At 34.6% G+C, this 23,048-nt stretch overlaps 1 protein-coding gene and 2 long non-coding RNA genes across 4 annotated transcripts in view; 1 reads left to right on the top strand and 2 right to left on the bottom strand.

Annotated features, from left to right (window-relative positions):
• Positions 1-105: 105 nt before the first annotated feature.
• LOC132912845 (uncharacterized) lies at positions 106-2,208 on the bottom strand. Of its 2 annotated transcripts, XR_009659284.1 has the most exons (4): positions 2,194-2,208; positions 771-938; positions 576-679; positions 201-322 (listed from the first exon to the last, which is right to left on the bottom strand). It is a non-coding gene; the product is annotated as an uncharacterized LOC132912845 (long non-coding RNA). The 2 variants fall into 2 exon arrangements; XR_009659283.1 differs by lacking the exons at positions 201-322; positions 2,194-2,208 and adding an exon at positions 106-121 and having other exon boundaries at positions 771-874.
• LOC132912846 (uncharacterized) lies at positions 225-1,412 on the top strand. Its single transcript, XR_009659285.1, has 3 exons — positions 225-332; positions 597-1,037; positions 1,251-1,412. It is a non-coding gene; the product is annotated as an uncharacterized LOC132912846 (long non-coding RNA).
• Positions 2,209-3,437: 1,229 nt separating the features above from the next.
• LOC132912821 (carbonic anhydrase 1-like) overlaps positions 3,438-23,048 on the bottom strand; it is a 28,893-nt gene continuing 9,282 nt past the window's right edge. The window contains exons 2-7 of the mRNA XM_060970595.1: positions 19,447-19,647; positions 14,219-14,340; positions 11,148-11,243; positions 8,230-8,344; positions 7,299-7,477; positions 3,438-6,684 (exon numbers count right to left, since the gene is read on the bottom strand). Coding sequence (XP_060826578.1) covers positions 6,616-6,684; positions 7,299-7,477; positions 8,230-8,344; positions 11,148-11,243; positions 14,219-14,340; positions 19,447-19,647 — 782 coding nt within the window. The 3' untranslated portion in view covers positions 3,438-6,615. The remainder of the gene's footprint in view (positions 6,685-7,298; positions 7,478-8,229; positions 8,345-11,147; positions 11,244-14,218; positions 14,341-19,446; positions 19,648-23,048) is intronic.

The following is a 23,048-nucleotide window of genomic DNA, read 5'->3' on the forward strand; positions in this document are numbered from 1 at the left end:
AACAGGCTTCAAAAATGAAAAGCATCACGTCCCGGGTCACGGTCTAATGAACCGGTAGAGATGTTACAAAGAATGGGCTGAAGAATCGATGGTAGTCCTTCTATGGTAATACAACCGTCGCCTGTGTTGATTAGGATTTTTTCCCCGCGGCATGATTGAGCGACCAGAGGAACAAAAATGTTTACGATTCACGATTAGATGCGACCAATTAGTTAATTAGTTGTCATTGATATCGTTATGGTCCAAGGAAAGTTATTATGAAGCCGCCATCGTTAAATAGGAATCGTCGAATCCCGTGAAAGAAGTGAAGATTAGAAGAAATCTGTAACAAAGTAAGGAATATTATAATTTGTTCTTTATGACAGAAAAAGAAGTAAATCACTCTTTTGTATCTTTCTTTTTTCTATCGGGTGATTGTTCATGAAAATATTGCTTTATCAAAACTACGAACTAATTATTATTCATTTACCATAGGATAAAGAAACATCATATTCAGAATAAAAAAAAATATATAGCTAATATATCTCAAATATTATGATTATATGAATATTTATAAAATATAAAACATGACGTACTTTTTTTTGTCTGTTAAACAGAACTGAGCAATAAAAGAAATGGCAATTTGAAATTGATGACATCCTTCCATATCTTGAAATTTTCTCTGTGATCGAGCAATAAACTGCACAAGAGAATTACGCAAAATGTTGAAGTAATGTATAAAAGTAATAAATTATATAAAAATAAAACAACAATCTACGTTAAATACGCACAAACGTAACTACCAAACGTCGTATCGCGACGTCTAACCACTTCAGTCTCCGACATTAAACTGACACCTCACTCCACGGTTTATCTAGCGAATAATGGCGAGGAGGAATGAAAATAGCAGGGGCTGCTGTTCGGTAAGTCGAGCGGTACGAATACAAGTCGTCAAATTCCTGGAAAAAGTATGTCTTTCTTAGCGACCTTATTATGTTTCAAACAAAGAAACATTACGATAGGCTGAACAGAAAGATACGCGTAAAAAGTAAACACGCGTGAGTTAAAATTTAGATCACTTTTGAAATATATGAATTTAAGACATAGATACCTGCGCTAACATGTCATAATTTTATTTGATTAAATAGAATTTATTGTTATATATATAATATATTATTATATATTATTATATATTTTATATATATAATATATTATTATTATATATTATATATTATATATATATATGTAAAGCTTAAAGACATGTATTTTAGATAGAAATAAAATGAAGTTACTGGCCAGAAAATTTTAATGGAGAGGGAGAGAGAGGGAAAAAAATAGATTATGAAAAGAGAACAAAAAAACTAAATGAAGTGATTTTCAGAATCAATCAATGATTTGTATAAAAGAAACCACCAAGTATATTAATATAAGGCAACATCTAAACTCAAATTCTGTTAAATTTTATAATGCAAATCATTTAATCACATTCAGAATAACTATCAAATTTTAGATATAAAAGGTCCAATCAGTTACTTTAAATGTCTAGAGTAAATTAATATATATTATAAAAATATATTTCTGAATAATAACCTAACTAATGAACCAAATCATTATAATCAGTTATATTTATGAATAATGTATAAATTAAATTATGAAAAAATAATTTGCTCTTTTTAAAATACTTTCTGGAACTTTTAGAATCTTTTATTTGAGATATACTAATATATTATATGCTGTATATATATATATATATATAGCATAATACATTATAATATATATAGTGTACTATGCATATAACATAGTAGTACAATTATTAATTATTATTATTATTACGTATTTAATAAACATTTGTAACTTTTAACATGTAAAATGTACTTTTATTTTAAACAGAAATGTTTAGAACTATAGTAGAAAAAAATTCAACTGTTGCTGTAATTACATGGTTCAAGATCGTAACGTAACAAAAAATATCTAAATAGCCAGAGGTGGGTGATATTTACACTGAATGTACAGAAGGAAAGTTATGCTCGACAAATTTGATTGATATTTAAAAATCTGTGATACACGATGAGTCACTCTACAATTCTTACCGTAAGCGCTAAAGAAATTTAACAATCTCGAAGGAAAAACAACACCCTCTTTTTCTGTCTCTTTTAAACATTCCGTTATCTAACTCTCGCTTTATCTTTCCTTCAAATGCTGCATTCCTTATACCTGCTTCTACTCTAATTTTGTTTCTATTTGTTTCAGCCTTTACAATGTATCTTGAGTTGTTCCACTTGAGCCTTAATATTCATCTGAGATACTTATTCTGTATCACCTCCAGCCTGCATCGCTCTTTACGATCCCATATCGCTGCTCTATACAGCATGACGCTTTTAATTAGAGGTCAAATAACTTAATCCTTCTGTTGAAGTCGCCTCTGAATTTTCTTTGTTCAATTTCCAGACCTGTTTCATTGAGTGCGACAAAGACAGACTGTACGTGCGTTAATCAAAAGAGGCGATAGTGTCCGACAAGGATGAGCTGCACTGGTGGTGATAAAAAAGGAAGGCGACAATGTGCAACAAGGATGCATAAGGGCATAGGCGTATTGAAATGTTCCTAGAAGTATCGAGACGCACGTAGATACGTGGCGACGCATAGAAACGCGCGCAAACAGTTGAAGATGCTTGGAAACGTGCATGTACCTCGTCTGTGCCACTAGTATACTGAATCGATTGCGATGTAGATACGACGATACGAGAATGATGTACTCAAATTGTGTGGCACAAAAAATGATTGCGTGTTATTCTGTACCTCGTCTGTGATTCTGTATGAAGATATGTCTATTGTCATTGGCCACGGTCAGATATGATTTATATGACCGTGATTATTAACCAAGGACAGAACGTGGTGAATGGGTCCATCCTATACCTAGTTTTTGGCATTATAATATAATCACGAATCCCAGGATCGACCATTGAAACCGGTTTTCAGGTGGACGCTTTCCCCACTGAATTAACGGTAGTAAGTCGTTGTTGCATCTTGTTTCTTTTATTCTTCGTTACAGGAAATGCCTTCTGCCAACTTACCATAATTTTTATGTTCTAACCTTTTGTAACAATGAAATATGACAAGTTATTTCTTTGAATATTATTCGTAAGGGCAATTGACCATAAAAGTAAAAATAAATGAGATATATTATTAGCAGTCTGCAGATATTTACACAAATTCATATTTTTATGAATATAATTAAAAATGGTCATTTAGGTAAAAGATTTCATCAATTAAATATGTATTACAAAGAGTTCTTATCTTTGGTTCAAATTTCCCAGAAATGCATACAATTACGCAGTTCAATTATTGAGTACACAAAAGTAAATAAATGAAATGAATTATTTGCAATTCATTATAGATTCGTGTACAGGACGTATACAAATGGTTATATTAGGAATATATTAGGTTTCAAACAAACATTTAAACATGTTATCGCTGCGAGATCTCTCGCGACCCTTTATTACCATTTTTCTTACTTTTTCTTTTATCACAGTCGATGCTACGAAATACATATACAGATTGCTTCTCACGTGTTCAACAATAAATATAGGAAGGAGAGGAAAAAGAAAACTTAGATACAATCATCGTTACCAGAGAACGAACAACACGATGTTTTCCATTATCACGTTCGAAGTAAAATGTTCATTAACGTAAAATACACGTTTCAGGAAAAAACCAACAGTAAGAGGAGAAGTAAAACTTTCAGCGTTTCAACTAGCATATTGAAAGCTGATACTCGTTACTCCGGTACAAAGAAAGCTCTTTACGATCTCTGATCGATGGTCACGCAAATATATTACAATAATCAAAACCGGGTTGAGTAATAATGTGAATCGGTAGCTCGTGTAAACTTTTTTTACACCTCCATGCAAATGTTGCACCCATTATTTCCAGTATGATTGCAGTCATTTACAATGGCTACGAAAAGTATTTCCACACCATTGTATTTATCAGAGTATTTATATATGAATTAATTAAATTCAATTATACCAACATCTTTGAATCAATTTACATTATCACATTCTACTTCTTTAACATTGTGACTATGGAAAAGAATTCCTAAGAATTCGTATAATATATTTTTTGTCACTGTTTCTTCTACCTAGATTTACAATTTTACCGAATTTAAAGAAATTGACATATTTATAATACAATATATTGCTATAATATATTGCATGATCCCATAGCTTAAGTTTCATATCTTCATATGACTACGAAAATCTGATATTATGAAAATGAAATACAGAATCTGATAACAAAATTGAAACATCATTGAAAAATGAAGATATGTGCAAATATTTGTTGTAACCACTGCACTTCCTTTATGTGTGGTTACCCGATTTTGATTAGATAAAATGAAAGAAAGAAATATGTATGTATATGAACGAGGCGTTGTCGTCACGACAAAAGCATCTGTTACAAAATAAAATTGCAATATGCAAAAATGATAATTCCATTGTTCTTCGCGTCTGTAATAATTGAGTGAAAAATACTCAATGATCTCAGATACGAAAGTTAATATGTATTAACAACATTATACAATCGTGTTACTTCACGTAGGTGATTAAAAAGGCACATAGGCGTGCATAGTCCGAGGCGTATCGAGCCGTTTTCTTTCTGTGCTTCGAGAAGTGACTTAGAAGAAAGATTACTATTATCGTGTGGGTAATGTAAAATGGCACCTCTGCTCACGCTCGTCTCTTCGTGTTTGAAAAAGTCTCGAAAATACTCTGTTTAAATTTAATTATTTTGTTTAATTCTATAGAAGAATAATTCTACGTCTTTCCAATCCACGAGTTAATTTCGAGAAGAGATTGATACGCGTAATCAAACATTAGGGTAACGTTAGCTGCATTTTCACATTGATGGCCGATGATACTCCATAGCCTCGGACATTTTAACAAACTATACAAACCGCAAACATCTATATTGAACGTCACACCCGTACATACGTGTAAAGATATACGTATATAGTGTATATAATTATTTATACGCGAAACATAATCATCATACAGCATTCCATAAACAATGGTATCTGTCCGATTTACTATCAGATCCTTGGTGGACCGATCAATAGTGGACGGGCCTGTTCTAAAATCTTTGTAAAACGTTTTAAAAATTACGATTTAAAAAATTTCCTATAAACCGCTGAAATTTGAGTGAATCTTCCGTGTTAGTGTGAATATATTTACGTATAGGCACGTTTCTCGTTTCCGAATCCGTTAAAACAAGCAGTCGCAAAAAGTTTCAACTAAATATCTATAGTCTCTACTCTATGATACGGTTCAAGCGAAATCCTCCCGTTTCAACTACGGTTTTTTAATTGCACTTGGAATCGAAGTGAAATGCTCACGCATTGTTTGTTCTTTCGCGATTATCGTCGAGATCATGAACAAGCGTTAACACATCTATCGTTCTATTGTACCCGATCATTCAAACAAGACACGCATGTATACCACTGTACGTTCATCGAACGTTCTGTGTCATGGTGCCTTTGAAATGATTTCCAAATTTCACTCTTTATACGATTCTTTGTACATTCCTTTCTTACAACTCCAATGCTGTCCAGCAGTTTCTTTTTTCTCACCATAGATCGCCGCTATGGTTCGTTCAAAGTTAATTAAACTAATTAAAACCCTGTTGCTTAATACAATACTTTATCTTCTTCCCCTTTTAATACCATAAGTAATATTGAACGATTGATTAGAAAAAATCTCATTTATCATTAACGGTGGACAGCATCTTATTCAATCACTCGTCAATCATTCCATTTATCCTACTTAATTCAATCTTATATACTAAAACTCCTCGAAGGACGTATCCAGAATATACAGGGTGTTAAAAAAAGTGGCCGATGTTTAGAAACTGATTGTAGACATTAAGACACGAAGGAAGTTCGTGTACAAAAATGTAGTGTGTAACTTATTTTTTTAGTTATACGTCATTCGATTTTACATTAGAAATACGCTATTATATATAGTTGCTGTAGACCAACAAATCAGCCGATGTATTTTTCTTTCTGTCTCATCGACACTCCGTGTTTTCCAGACAAATGAAGGAAATCAAATATCACGGCAGAAATTCTATTATCGTTCGTTTTCTTATAACAAACACGAAGTATCAGTGAGATATATACAGAAAGAAATATAGCCTAATTTCTAGCGTAAAATTGAATTGTTTATACCTAGAAGAATAAACCTCAAGCAACAACAATTTACAAATGAACCTTCTTCAATGCCTTGATGCCTACAATTACACCATACAAATATGTTTTCTTCAGCAGCTTGTATCTTTTAGTCTTCATCCACCAGTTTGTCCATAAAAAATCTTCTCTTGTCCTTCGTCCTCTCTCCTTCCGACCACCATCCCGGAAATTCTCGACAGACAAAGAAGGCACTTGGTTCTCCCAGCGAGAAAGGTCCACGATACAGAATGAAGGTTGAACGGCGATGCAAGTTTGGCGACCATAGCGCGTCGAGTGGTCGCGGTCGCTTCATGGTCCACCATAATGGTGGACAACGCGGCTGGGTCGCTTCTTTCCCGTCGTTTTTCACCCGGCACCGGGTGATCTCGATGCGGCATCGCCGGTGAACCGGCTCAGAAGCTGCCACACTCGCGCAGCACGCGATTTCCGAGCGGCATCGGTGGACGGAAGTTGTTGATTACCTGAAACAAGCGGCACACAGGCGCCGGAATTAGGAAAACTGGGCCGTGATTCCGCCGATCTGGAATTCATTCTTTCGCGGTTGGACGTTGACGCGGCGCCACGGCTAAAAATAAAACGAGAGAAAAAAATGCAAGGAAAGGGTGTGCGATGTATCGCCAAAACGATGGATTTGTGGGGCGAGAGAAAGATTAATCGAACCGATGGAGAAGGTGTCCAGTGGGCGTTTTGTTCCACCTTGGTTGACGTCGACAGGAGTTTGTAATCAATTTTTAGAAATATTCTTCGTTCGTTTGTCGGGAGTCAGATTTAGTAAGTTTTGTTTTTTACACTGTGTAAAGTCTCACTGAGTACGAGACTCTGGTACGAGATTCTGGTGTATTAAATGTAGGTTTTATGAAAAATTCAGGATCTATGCAAAATTCCAATGTAGTAAATATTTATGGCGATTGTAGGACTCCTCCAGTTTTAGTGTTAGGAAGCTCTAAAATGTTTGAAGGTTTCTACGAGTGATATTCTATTTTCTCCTCAATTTATCCAACTTGCTTATTTCAAAATGTGCTTCGTAATGAATTAACAGTATAAAGAATGCAAACGTGAAACTGAATACACTTACCGCTCCATGGTTCTCATGGCACGGACACTCCTCCCCACGAGAAAATTTACGTAAGTTGCGGAAGATGTTTAACTGATGATGAGACACCTCGATGCACTTCTTGAAAAGAATCCAAGTGACGCTCTCGTTACAGGGTGGCGTCGTCAACGAACCCAGATACGTCCAGTAGCCATTGTCATCTGGATCAGGAAACGGAAAGCACGAAATAAAATACGACTTTAGTTACAAAAATGAACGACTTATAAAATGAAAAAAGTCGTAAAATATTTCCAACGATAAGATCTGCCAGCGCGATAAATGATGGACGCAAACGATAGAAAGCGCGGTCGTATGATGGATTGGCTCGCGTTTTTTGCGTTTGATATTTTAAACTGAATACTAATTTATTGATATGTAAAGTATCGAGCACGAGAAAAATTACGTAACTTCATTAACGTAATGCTTTTTTTAAAAATTACGTGATTCATTATTAAAATGATAATCTATGTAGTGGACATGACGATCGATCAAGACCGTCATTTAAATTATCCGAGACGTAGTCTCAAATAGTTGTTTTCTCTTGCGGAAGACGATAAATGAATTTTTAAAGACACCTTGGAAAGCTTGGTAAGCAAATTTCTATCGATTTTGGAAGGATCTGTCATGCGAAAGCTTCGTGTCTCGTTTGTAATTTCCAATTCCCTTTGTGTGACTAGGTTCGCGTGGCATAAATGATAGCATAAACGATAGCACTGCTTTAAAGAGGTAAGCGATCGTGATTGGAAAGTAGGATGAAAATTTTAAGAGTCCTGTGCAACTAATGGGCGAGAGAAAAATAAGTTCTTGGACGATTTTTGTTTGACATCGGTTAATAGTGAATAATGGAGTTATGGTTGGTGAGTAATGGAGTTAAGTGAATATAAAATTGATGATATTTTCATAGAATACTGACCAGGAAGTAGCTTGCTGGGATCGATTGGATCTGCGATTTCTACGACTTCGTTCTTGTGCGAGACATATGGCAACAAACGAGCGATCTTCTCCATTTCCTCGTGTGTCTTTCCCACCTGCAATTATAACGTTGCACAACACACTCCGTCAGTACGATCATCAACCTTTAATCTCTATTGTATACATAAATATTCATATTCTTAACCGAGTCGTATGATATATATTTTCAAAAACCGTCAAAAGGAAAATTTACATGTGTCACTCCTTAATCAATTCAAAACGAAAGAACATTTTAATGTACGGTTCTGGAATTTGTAACGAACTAATTCGGAATATGATTAATATTATTTCACTCTCACACGGAATTATGTTAACATTCTCAAACAATTTCAAAAACGAAAAATCTATGTAATTTCTACTAAAAAAAAAGCAACGAACGTGTGAAAATTTTTTTGGTTGAAAAGTTCAACTTTTCTTTAAACGATGCGTTCTTATTTCGAGTTAAATTACCGATCATCTTACACGAGTGCATCTTCATCCTAATTCATACACTGTTCTTTCAATGAAGTCAAAAGACGCCTAAATATTCATAGTGACGCAACGAGGAAAACTGTAGACGTTATACGAAACACAGTTAACAGCTATTAGAATAGCCGACTGGTTTTATCAAGAACAAGTTGTACGATCGTCGCCTTCCTGTCTGTCCAATTTAATTAAAGGCAGAATGCCTTTGGAAGATGGTGTTATTAGAAAAATATCTGAACGAGGAAATGGAATTTGTATAGAGAAAATGTAGACAAGAATATACATTCAGCCGAGCGTAGCCAGTATTAATGACCAAACATTATCTAATGGTCGTCGAATTTTTATCGCTTAATAATAATATATACGAAAATTACGGCTTGTCAAAGTCTGTTAATATAGACCTAGCAAGCTTAAAGATTAAGAATGCTTTTTTTTCCAGCGTAATATGCACTTTGATCGCGATGAAACGTATTACTACGTACGTATCTATCCTCGATTGCTCTAAAACGATTCACGCTGTGCTCAATGCGCAAAAGAAGGAACGTTCTTGTACTTGTGGAGCATATTAGAAGAGTTTCTACTGTGAACCTTTTTTAATTCATAGAACAATTTAATGAAACATTATTTGAGAATTACAGTAAAAGATAATATTAAACTTTCAAGGCTTTGGAGAAATATTTTCAATTTATAGATAAATTTAGTGGAATATTTTCTTAAGATTACGACAGAAAGATTTTAAGTTTTTGATATGATATTGTCTTGGATATTGATACGAATGAAGTTAGATTTAGCTGAGAAAATGTTCTATTCTAAATTTATAAAATGCTACACAGGAAGTTAGTTACACAGAACTACCGGTACGTAATCAGCTATAATAAATTTGAACAACTTCCGTGCAATATTTGCGGCGGTAAATAATCTATTTGACCGGCACAAATTCGATGAAAATTTCCAGCAAACAACGACTACTATAAGCAATCGATTGCACAATGTTACTTTTCGAATTGCCTCGCGTTATAACGTTTCGCAAATATTCTAACAACGATTGTGCAATCGCTGCGCGTGGTTTTTATGTGAAAATAATTCCGATTGAATATCCAAAACTATTCGTACACTTCTCGCACGACAAAACCTATCTCCATTCGCGGATCGTGCAAAGCGGAAGTCGCTAATCTAAAATCATTCGCTGCAATTCCTTTCAATGTTCCTTACCCATCTCGTCTCTCATTTATTTCATTTTAATTTTTATCTAAAATTCTCTAACGTTATTAATACAAACGTGTTATATAAAAAAAAGGAGTCGAACAATAAACTACAAAATTTTAATTGCAAGCGGAAAATATTATAATAAAATTAGCGGATACCGGTAATTGAAAATCGCGTGCATGATTTCCATTCGTCCTTGGTAGCGCGATATCGTACTGATAAAAAGAGAATTTCACTTTGTCTTTGAAATAACGGATAATGATTCGCTCTCGAAAGATTACGTAACGTGTCATCAAACAGATGATGAAGCAGACCGCATCATTGTTACGGATTCTGCTTACGAGGGCTTACAAGCTTATTTAGAAGCCCAGACAACTATAAATATGGATACGTTTCTATGAATACGGTTCTATGCACCCGTAGAAAAAACAGCATATAAACGGATTACGATCTTAAGAATCTGCCGTCGTGGCTTTGGAATATCGCTGACTTTGAGACAGGTATCACGCTATATTCTGACTCTGTCTTGTCTAATAATAGATTTTAATTGCTCAAATTCTCTCTTTGATAGGGAAATCTTTATTCCTCGTTACCATTTGTTTTACTGGCTTATCGTATTTTTATTTTGTATGCAAGCCTCAATAGAAAATTAAATGTAGGAAAATGATAAAAATAGCCTTAAGAAAGATCCCCACTCTTATAATTATTCTATCGTGTAAGCTAGTATAACGGGGAAATTGGCTTTGAATAGACAAAATTTATAATCTCCCCTATCCTTGTAACCATGAATAATCAACTTACGTTACATTGAAAAAATCACTGTTAATTCGTAAATAACAAGAAATTTGTAACTTCATAATTATCTTCATTTTTCCAAGAACTTTGTTAACTAATTATAGTTGTAGATACTCGAATCTAATGTTACCTGTAAATGGCTACTTGTTTATAATCTTGTCATTTTCCTGCTCTCAATTTTCATTCACTTGGCTGTCGATAATAATCAAATTGGTAACTTGCTTTTAAATTTGCATCCTATTCGTGGCAGAGAATAACCGAAGTTAACAGCTTAACGTAGGTGTAGATACGAATTAAATAGATCAACGTAGCAAAGATATTTAGAGATCTAGAAAATAGTATCTAAGAAAGTAGAGTATCTAGAAAATAGAACAGTGAAGAATGATTACTGACCTTGAGGAACACGCCGAGGACCGCGAGGCCATCGGACGCCTTTGCAGCTTCCGCGAAGGTGTTGTATTTACTCGTATTCCAATGCACCAGGTGCAACTGTAACATGAAAATAGTAAATAGAATACATGTAACAAAATAAATGATACTGATGATATTTGTAATAATTTTTAGACAATGATATTTCCGCAGCAAAATTTCATATAGCTGTTGTACACTTATTTCTTCTTTTTTACTTAAATTAGAAATTTAATCGATATCCTGTATTTTATATTTTATTCCAAACATTTTCCAGAAATCTTCGTCAACATCAACCGTAATCAAATGAAAATTAGTCGTTTACAAATATGTAATACAACGACAAAAATCACGCGTCAGAGATTATTATGCAAATTTATTAAGCGTTGTGAATAGATTCGATATTGCAAAATCAACAAATGATCGGTCTCCTGGAAGATTCGCATACATCGTGTTCTAAGAAAAAACCAGTCTTCCGATATATTAACAATTTTCCTCGTGATGTTTGCATCACAATCTTAGTAGACCACGCTAGTCTTAGTCTCGCTGAATATTTATGACTTGAAATCACTGCGAAAGAAAGATCACTAATGGAGTCATGCGATCGAGAAGAAAGCTACAAAGATAATGCTTTATGAATCATGGAATTCAGGCTGCTTTCGTGAATCGCTGAAACTCGTGATGATTGTGGCAACAAGTTTCTCAAATAATTCACAGATCATCATGTGGTTCTTGACGAAATAAGCTAATATATAATTCACGGCGAAACTGACATATCTCGTGATCAAACATTACAAAATATGTTTCTGGAGAATTGAACTATTTATTTATGATATCTTAGTTGACTAATATTAATTTTAATTTCTAATCTTGTCATTTTCGTTTCTTTTGGTATCCTTAATATTGCTAACAAATTTTGTAACATTTAAAAAATCAAAAAGAAAAATTAAAATACAAGATTAAAAATAAAAATGAAGGAATACAAATTTCGATCTTCTTTCTCTTCAATTTTTTCGTTTAATAAATTAATCGGTATTCTGTGTACTCAAAAGGAAGTACATTGTCGTCGGTGCGCTCGAACCGCATCGAACATCGAAGCGAAGACGTGCACGGCAAACAAACGCGAGTCCCAAGCAAACATATTTCATACTACTGTTCGAGAATGCAATTGCAACCTCTTAACGTCGAAGCGACCGCCGCGTGTTTTTCTCTAACAATTAATCATGAAAGAACTTCTCCGTTGCGCAATCGATGTCTAGTTCCTTGCTCCGTAACAACCGAAGGCATTTCTCATAAAGTTTAGGCTCACGAAGTTTGAACACATTTTCTTACGTAATTTTCTGTTCGTCATTTCCATACAAATGGCACGGACAATTATCTTAATTCTTCGGTTCCTTTGAAACAGAATAGAAACGTAAACAATGACATGGTACGTAACGTTCTAATAAAAATTTACTCTAAAAGAAAGAGAGGAAAAACTTAATTAATCGTTCGTAGGAAAAATTTCACAGTTAACTGGTTTATCTGAATTCCTAACATCGTTATTGAAATAATTCTGGAATTGTTGACATAACAAACGATTGTCTGACGCAGATAATATAAGTAAATATTCATAGATGATAGCTTAACATAGTAAATGAATATTATAGAGAAACACTATGTTACATCCTCTATTTTTTTATTACGTAAAAAAGTAATTTTAAAATTCAGAACACTGTCGACTATTTCTATATCATCTAACCTGTTGTTTTCAATTTAATTCAAGGATTAAATGTATGCTATTGCTATTTATCTATTCATGAATGTTTAAAATATATCGGTTGTCATCACCGTTGCTTTTATACAAAACTTCGTGGTATCTATTTTTGAAGTCGTACATCATTGGACGTGTATTATCTTCGTCATCAAAATGCCATCTTTTAATCATCAACTGATATAAAAATCAGGAAATTAATAAACATGAACTTATCGCGTTTCTTCCATAGTAACCTTCGTACATTTCAGAACATTTCCAGAATTTCTAAAAGTGTAAAACACGAAAAAAAAAAAAAAGAGAAAGGAAATTGGTCTCGAAAATAAATGATTCGGCTTAGGTACTCGAGGGCGAAGAACACACGCAGCACGTATTGTGCTTTTAACGATCATATTAATTAGAAAACTGGTTATTGCTGGAATCTTTCTTCGACTCACGGACGACGAAGTGCACGCGTTCGAACAAGGTCGAATCGTAACCGTAAGAAGTTCGTACGAATCATTGTGACACGAATCATGCTCCTCGACAGTGAATTATTAACGATTCGCTTCGAAGCCAGACGCGCTGGTTGTTGAGAATGTTTAGAGAGCACGGTTAATCACCAATCCCACGTGCGTCCTTTTAAATTCGTTTGCAGGCGGCCTCTTCGTCTTTTGTCCGTGCACGGAATCGCAAATTACGCCGAACGATCTCGCGTTAAATCCCGTTGAAACATATTTGTTCTTCTCTCTCTCTATTTATATCATACATCGTGGGCCTGAATTCTAGAGGAAACAAACGTTGGCAAGTGGAATATGTAAATAAATCTGTCACAGTCGCATTTGTTGATAAAAATGTGGAAACTTGACCATGGATATTGCACACATAGAATCCAGGTATATGTAGCTTGTTATTCCTCTAGAATATCATTTTCGTCGTAGATGAAACTATAAGACTTAGAAGTATAATTCTAATATATAAGAACTATAACTTCTCTCGTTTCTTTAAATTTCGTAAGATTTTATTTTCTCTTGTTTAATAAATTCAGCATTGAATCGATTTCCATTATCTGTGTGCGAACAAATAATACAGAATTTATTTGTATATTTAAAAACTTTATACGTGAGCTGTGGATGAGTTGCTGTGAAACTGCTTTCAAAATTTTGTGATTCTTATCCCGTTAACTAAATAAAACGAGCTGACCTGCCGCTCCAATTCAACAGTTATAATGAATATGTATGTGAAACGTATAATTTATGTACCGTATCTAGTTGGAGTTGCTGTTACGGACAATTGTTTACAAAAGTTTTTGAAGTGAACTAACCTCTCCGGCGAAGGCCTGTCCATTCACAGTGTGTTCGGATCCTCTCGAGTCGCTACATCCCCAGTGGCAGTGGTACTGTTCCAATTTGTAGACGTCGTCCATCAAAGGTCCGCCACTTAAAACTGTAGAAGCATCGTTAATTTTATTTAAAGACACAATCTTAAAACTGTGAAAGCATCGTGGCAATTTCATTTAAAAAGACGTAACCATGCTTGGCCATTTAAAAATCAAATCATCATTGAACGACAGTGTAATCTTATCAGTAGAAAATTGCAGAAAGAAAAAGATATGTAAAACGATGCTAAGAAAAAAGAAATAAAAAACAAAGATAGCGAATCAGGGATGTAAATCATTCTCCTCTATTCTTCTGACCTTAAGTTTTCTCTTTCAAACGGACGTTGAATATTCTCCGAATTTATCTTTATCGTAAATTTATTACTCGATCCTTCGTCTCCCCCGAGAATACGCGGTAGAATTTTTCGACGAAACCATCGTCAACACGCGAAAGAATTCTAATATTAGTCCGTATTATGGTTTCGCGGTTGTGTAACGCGAAAACAGACAGCAGAAAAGTTTCCATCGTTTCCACGATGGCACTTGGAACGAACGCGGATCGTTTCAGCGCGTTGAATTACAGGATACGCTTGATTAGCCAAATTACAAGAACGATACTGGGGTCGTAAGGGGATAGAAGCGAACAGAGAAACCCCACACGCGTCATAACCGCAAAGGTTAAAGAAGATTTATGGCGAGCGGGTCAGAGTCGACGAACTCTCGAATCGAATAGCGTAGCTTCAAACTGAATAAACGATCACCTGCTTCGATCCTACAGCGAGAGTCAAAAGTGAGTGTACGTGTTGGAAAAATAACGTTCGTACAATATTGATTTTCCTAAATGATTACGTACGTTTCTCTTTTACTATTAATTTGTATTTCTATATACTTTGTGTCTAGATTGTGGATTTTGATGCATTTACTGGGAAATTTAAAAACGCAAAATTGCACAGAACGTATTGCGTATAATACGAAAAGCATTACAATGCTTTCTACGATACTAGCTACCTTTATAGCTACATTCTTAAAAATATGAATTTCCATAAAAATTCGTAGTCTACGTCTTTAGAATCAATTTTCAATTTGCGCAACACACACGTAAGAATATTTGAGTAAATGCCATGCCTCCCGGATGTATACCCGCTTTTGATTCTCACTCTATACCTGTCTGAAATATTTCAATGTTCAGTGCCGTGTTCCCTTAGCTTCTATGCAACATTGTATAGAGATTCTATCTTCCTATTTGTTCGAGTATAGAAATCCTATAGTAGTAACTAGTGCTGCGTAGTAAAAATGTAATTGCGAAAGTTCGTTGAATGGGAATGTCACAGAAGAGGTATCGCAATGAAGTCATTAGCGGCACAAAGCTGGTGGGTTCGACAAAGTTTGCAACAAGATAATGAATAGCCATGGTGAACTACATTTACACAAAACAACAAAAGATAAACGGATTCTTGTATACAAATATATATCATTCTCAACACATTCGAGACTGATAATTTTTAAGTACAAAACAATCTAATTAAGATAACGATAAGTATCGCGTATTATGTCACGTATTATTAATTCAAATATATACAAGAAATTTAATATCTTCTTTCTTCTGATATAATTCACTTGTATGTACTCGTCTCATCCACAAAAAAAGCATAGCAATTTTACTAATTATTATTAATATTAATGGTATTACCTTGTTGCGACCCTAATCTTGTCAAAATACGATCAAAAAGCGTATCAAGGAACGATCAGTCCATTAAATTTTGAAATTCTTAATGTGATGTTAAGCTTCCATACTATTCCCAAATTATACCATTAAACAAGATTCGCATCTTTATCGCTCCTAAATGACAACGAAACGATTACGCAGGACCTAATAGTTCGTCGAATAAAGGGATACGAATATTTTCGAAAGATAGACACGTGTGTGTTTGTCAGATTATTTAAGACGATTTGTCATCGTCAATAAAAATGGACCACGTTGTATCGATGGTATCGGGTCATCGATTCCCTGAAACTTTGCTCTATTTCCATCGTGCGAACGTTTCGTTCCTGCCACGTATGAGCACGCATAATGCGTCACGGCACGACCGTCCTCGTTTCGAACATACCTCGCAAAGGTAAAAGCCTGGTCGACTGGCACGAAACTGCTGTCGAAGCGTTCGAGGAAAACGCCAATGACCACGATTCACTCTACGCTCGTTCTACGGCTTTTCTCTCCAATTATAATTAATAAAAACCAATTATAATCTGTCTTTTTCTGTTATCTTAAGTTTCGTGGCGAGCAACTCGTTCGAATACCAGCGTCGATTAACAATCTTTGGTTCGTTCGCTTTAAATTGCTTTGATTATTTCCGAATTCCTCAAGCAAGGAATAATCATCAATTTTTTGTAAAATAATGGATAACAAGTTGATAAAAGTAAGTAAACCACGGTCACTGATACATCATCCTGATATTCGAGTGTCTTGACCCTCTTGTTTTGTGTCAATGCATATTAGAGCAAATAGAAATTAATTGAAATTATTTGCTTCTAAAAAGCTGACACATAGGAAAGTGAAAATTACCGAAGCCGTTCGAAACGAAGATTTATCTCGAATACAGATTTTTATCGTTTCAAATGTCAAACTTCCCTATATCTTGGCTTGCACTTTTACTTCTTCGATTAACTTAACTCGAGTCTATTCTTACGTGATCAAACGTTTTTATTTAAAGAACAATTACATGTTAAACGATTATCCGAACACACATATAGTGGGACAGGAAAATATTCGAACGCTGTCGGATTACTTTCAAATTTGACCAACACGATCATGACACTCGTGTCTCATTATACAGGTAATGCACTTTCGAAGAATTTATGCATATGATACACGCAATACGTGCATAAAATATTTCGATAATAAATGTCGAAATACTCTCGTGAGCCAGTGCATAGAACTTCAACCTGTATACTACCTACTTATCGAATTAATAACAAGTATATAAATTGCAATCTACTCGATCCTGTACTTAAGGTGTAATATAAGTTTCAACGGGTGATTTCTTTCGCAAAAATTGTTTTTTTTTTTTTCTTTATTTTTTCTCTTCGCTCGTGATAATCTCACGAGGATTTCAATACGATAGATAAGACGGTTGATCGTGGTAAAGCATAGAATAAAGTTTTACGGCCGCGGGATTTACGATGTTGATGACGAAATGCAAACGCAAGCTTTTCCTCTGACGGGTTCCTGTTAGGCGAACCGGCTCTCACAGTGTCGGAAATGAACGATTAGAGCCACGTTTCGTGGCCCTTGCATGCAACCAATTAGCTTCTAGTCGCGGTTAACACTGAAATCTACTTCGAACTGCTTCAGATTAAGTCCGTCGCTCTTCATGGACTAATATTTGGGTCATCGTGATGAAAACAACATCGTATACTTGCTTTGTCAACAGTCGGATCAATTCCAGATTCGAATTAATAACAGCCAAATGAAGGAAATTGTCGTCCACTGGATTCTGCGATATTTCTATTTATTGTCTGATAAAACGGATCTTTTTAATGGAATTCGAATTGAAGAGCAGGCTAAACCTCCAAGAATTTTAATCGAGATAACAATGTTTAGATATTTCCTGGAATTTTAACTCTTTTAATTTATACTCTGCGTTTAAAAGAAATCTTCTTGCTAAGACATCAACGACCATTCTTTAAAATCTAACGCTTTCTCAATTGTTTGTTTTATCCGAGTGAAAATTACAAAGAAGTCAACCTAACAATTACAAATGGTAATTAACCTGATGATTTCTACTTTCCAGAGTTTTCAGAATTTTCTCTCTTGAAGAAGAATCTATGAAGGGGAAGTGTTAAAGGTTTCGATGGATTTCACGATCCAACTATCCAGAAGAGGTTTCTTCTTACTGAATCTTTGGGAAGGGGAGATATTTGCATTCGTGGTCGATCTGCAATTCAATGCTGCGGATCGAAATCGTTCTCACGGCGTGTCCCAGGCTTTTCAACTAACGAACGACTTCTTAGTTTCGCATTTAAATGCACGAACGAACGACACGGCACGGCACGCCGCGTTTCTTAACCCCGAAACCACTCTTTTTCAATCCGCAATGATAAATAATATTGGAGTCAAGAAGCGATACCGCGAGTCAAGTCCGTTCAACTACTTTACAACCATTCGTACGTTATCTACATGATTAATACGAAATGACGAACGAATTGACATTTTTTTATCCTATCTTCTGAATGGACGTTCGTCTATCTTATTTATTAACCCGCTCGGAAGGTCTCATAATCTATTTTTATCCTTATAAGAAAGTTCTAGCACACTTTCAATCACCGACGCAGATCTAGTCAAATCTCGACCGATTTCTTTGCTAATATTGCTAAATGTATTAATTACAATTTTATATATATATATATAATATAAATAAATAATAGAAATAATATATATAATTGTATTTAACAACAATTAAACAACAATTTCTGTTTTATATTATTTTATTGAATTAGGTATGATCCATTTTGTTATATTTCTATTATTACATTCGTGCATAATTCAATAAACTAATATAAAACAAAAAACATTGTGCGTCTATTATTTCCTTATAAAACGAAAGAAACTTTTCGGACAACCTAATATATATACATAAAAATGAAATTTACGAAAATTGTGTTACAATAATTAAAAAGTGACGAACAATAATGCACGTAGATATTCTTTTAAATTTCTACACTGAGAAGAAAAGGGTGGATGAAGTTATTAATAACCGAGGAGTATGTATACAATGAAATTTAACTATGAAAATAATTAAAAATCCAGAAGAACATGATCGAACAAGATATTCGGATTAAATTACATTTTCTAAGTGCTGTTTAATCATGGTAAAGAGACTCATTGACCCATTTTAATTCTTCTCAATTATGAATTATCCTAAGTTTATAACCATTTAATGTTCCTATTCCGTATTAGTATCTACTATTATGTTCCAATCTTGACACTTAAACGTACTTTATTTCGTTGTTAGTTTCAATTTCACTCCAATCACAGGCTAAGAATAAACGTAGTTTTGGTCACGCACGGTACCTATCTGTATCTACATATACGACTTCGGAAAGGCACTAGCCAATTGCTCGATGCGATAAGTAGCTTTCCCGGATCGTTTCGTGGAAAATGAAAATAAACTTACACGTGCCCTCGCCGTCGGTGTCCATCCGCCAGCAATAACCCGGATTAACAAGTTTCCGGGAAGCGGTTGCCGGATACTTCCATCGCAGGGGTTTGCTACTCAAAGCCTCGTGATCCGATTCAACTCTGTCGGTTTCGATATTCACAGGGCTCTGCCTCGATCCTGCCGCCATTGGGAATTTCGATACCCATGTGCTTGGTCCTGTAATCAAAAAGTAAATTATATTTGCTTTAGCTCGACAACGTGCTTTGGGTGGAAAATGCAGCAAACGCTGAACTCGAGAGATTCTTACCAACAGATTTCCTTTGCGTTTTGCGACTGAGTGTTGTACATAATCGATTTAAACTAGAACTCGGTAGTAGTAAATGTAAATAGCTAATGATAATTAGCTACTAGATACAGGCACGTGTCACCGGTCAAGTACATGTCAATGTACTATACAAAATTTACTTATTTTCTCAGTACACAGAGTGTAAATAACCCGGGAATTAACAGAAAATTCAGATAGATAATAAATTAGCATTTACTTTTATTTGAAGGAAACGTGAAAAAAGGAAAAGAATGATATTTTGTCCGATCGTATTATTATTTATCTTTAAAAGTCACGTTCTTGGTCTTGTAACAAGACTATGAATTAGTATTTTATCTCGTTCAATCGTATTATGTCAGTATTTCAGATAAAAAGACAAAAGATCTACATTGATACTTCAAAGTGCTTGATTAATTGAATATTTTAATATCATCATAACACAAGATATAAGATATATAACATAAAGATGAAATATCAAGAAGCTAAATCATTTTGTACCGTTGTGTATTTAATACACGATTGAATTTTTATTAGTCACTTACGGTATGTACAAGATGATTGTACAGTTTGTATTTTTATGACATAGCAGGCTAGATTTTATGTGTATACATAATTCCGATTAGATAAAATATTAAACGAGTATCAATCGTATGATCTCGTTAATGTTTGCCAATCCTGTACAATCTTCTTTCATAGCATCGTAATTCTCTTTTTAATTAGAAGCAAGAGTTTAATTGGAGATTAATTCTATGCGAGCTTATCTTCCTTCGTGAAATGCAGTATTTTTTTTTTAACGAATAAACGCTTTTATTATCTCCCATAAAAAGTGGTAAAACAAGTGTTTCCGGAAAAATGTTTTGTTTTTGTGTTCTCTTCCTTTTGAATGAATATTTTTCTCTCATTTCACGCAAGAAAGTGTCAGAATAACATTTGTCAAGCAAATATGCGAGACAGACTTAACATCTCCGCAGACCTCCAAGATCCAAAGACAAAAACTTAGAGAGTGTAAGAAAAAGCTCGTGACGCGGGAAGTCATCCGTCATATCTGTAATCCCCATGAGTTTTATACCCTTCCTTAATCATTTTCACATAGATAACAGGTTTTAGCGTGCTCACTCTATAAATAATCCAGCAGACGTGGTGTGCGTTGCGAGCAACGTTTTAATGATATTGAAACTAACCGAAGCGCAACCGACGAGATATTAGGATTATCAAACGTTATGAATATTTAAGGTTGCAGTCTGCCACAAAGTTTTGCGTTACGCTCAACGTAATGCATAGAATACACCAGTTCGTGAAGAAGCTAAATCGATGCTAACGACGTCGAAATTGGTTACGCTTAGGGGATCATAAATAATTAAAATAATTTATCGATTTACACGAACGATCCAAGAGAAATTTTCCTATTAGTCGTAATAGAAATTTGACGATTCGCAGATAAAAGGATATCGATCGAGATGAAACATATAGTGGCTCATAAAATTATTCGAACATTTATAGATACCCATTCTGAAATTTTACTATCTCTGTTGCACGACGACATGACTATCGTTATATTGGCAAAGATTGGTAAATTTTGAAACAAAATTGAAAATACATAACAAGCTTCGATATTCAGTGGGACAATTTATAACACTAATGGTAAGTTTCAGACCATTATTCATGCCGTATATTACCTTTTTACTGAATTTGTGTTTACAATACAATAATGACAATCATATCTCATTAATGGCAATGAGACGCTTCAAAAAGCTTCGTGCAACAGGTATAATATATTCGTAAAAGTTTTCCATGATAAATGGAAGAACACTTTCCTTTCTATATCTACTAAAAATTACTCCTTGATGGTTGGCGCAATAACAGAAATGCAATTAACACCACCGATATTATCCTATGTGATAATATAGATCGATAACATGAGTTTAATCGTACTTGTAAGAAGCAGAAGCTTTTCTAATTACTAGTTACAGATAAGGTTCCAGCCACCAACAATCTTTCAAGAGTAGCAGTCTACACATTTTTTTCCTATGTTCTTTCAATCAATACGATGTGCAATTGCTTACGTTTATCGTTGAATAAATACTGACGCTGATGGGACGACTATATATTTTTTAACCGTAATGATCATATAATGTCGGTTAAAAATAAGTGTAATCAATGTTTCTAGTATTTTCGAAGCTGTTCTTTCTTTCTTTTTTGTAGGATATCACTTATCGGTAAAAATAAGTGGTCTTTTTAATGCAATAAACAGAGTCTTGTTTCGATAGGTCGGTCGACAATAACAACAACGAATTAATGATAATGGCACGCGAATAACAACGTTCGATTGTATAATAGCGAGCACATCAAAACAGCCTGTGTTGGTCCAGATAATCGAGGTAAATTATCGGTTGATTTAAGATGCTCGTTATCACGGACGCATAGGTCACGTGCCGTTGCATAAATCTCGTTCAAACGTTGACACGCGATTCCGATATTGCTCGTGATAAGGTGGCATTCTTAAGCATTTCCCGTTCTTCGATTACACATACTTAGAATACCGATATAATACCATGAATTATACATGGAATTTGTAAATAATTATTATTTTTTCATTCCACCCCTTTTTACAGATTGCCTCTCAGCTGAGAGGTCTGTATCAAATGTAGAATGATACGACAGAAACGACGTGACCTTTTCGGGACCGGGTTCAAGAATTTTGCGGGGCCTGAATACACATTCAAATCCTACACTTAAATTTTACAGCGAGGAATTATTTATTTACAAATGCTGTTACATAATACATATTTTTTATAAGATGAATATTAAATAATAATACAACCCAATAATAATATTAAATAATTTTTCTCGCTTTTTTCGATCTTTCATAACATCATGAAAATCGATTGAATTTGTTACTTCACTTTCTATTGACAGAATAGCCTCTAAAAAAATCTCTTGCCTTATCAATTATCGCAGATAATTTTCGTAGACCTCGAAGCCTTTCAAAACGCGGCGTCGAGTTCCGGCGAACGCGCTGAAGCTGCCTTGCGCCCGCTCTGTGATTCTGTTACTGATACACAGGCAACTATAACTATATTTAGAGTTGTCGATACTTCCGAGATATAAACAATGAGAAAAATAGCGGTAGATAACAAAAGATAGAAAAAGACAGAAAGATAGAATCAACTGTCGATAAGTATAAAGAAAGAAATTTCGTTTAAGTGTTTGGCGAAGCACGATATATTATTATCAATGCTAGCGACGGCAGATCGTCGACATTTGGCTACAATTAGCACGCAGTCGAGCAACA

This window comes from Bombus pascuorum, chromosome 12 (genome assembly GCF_905332965.1).
Source record: "Bombus pascuorum chromosome 12, iyBomPasc1.1, whole genome shotgun sequence".
Taxonomy (NCBI): Eukaryota; Metazoa; Arthropoda; class Insecta; order Hymenoptera; family Apidae; genus Bombus; species Bombus pascuorum.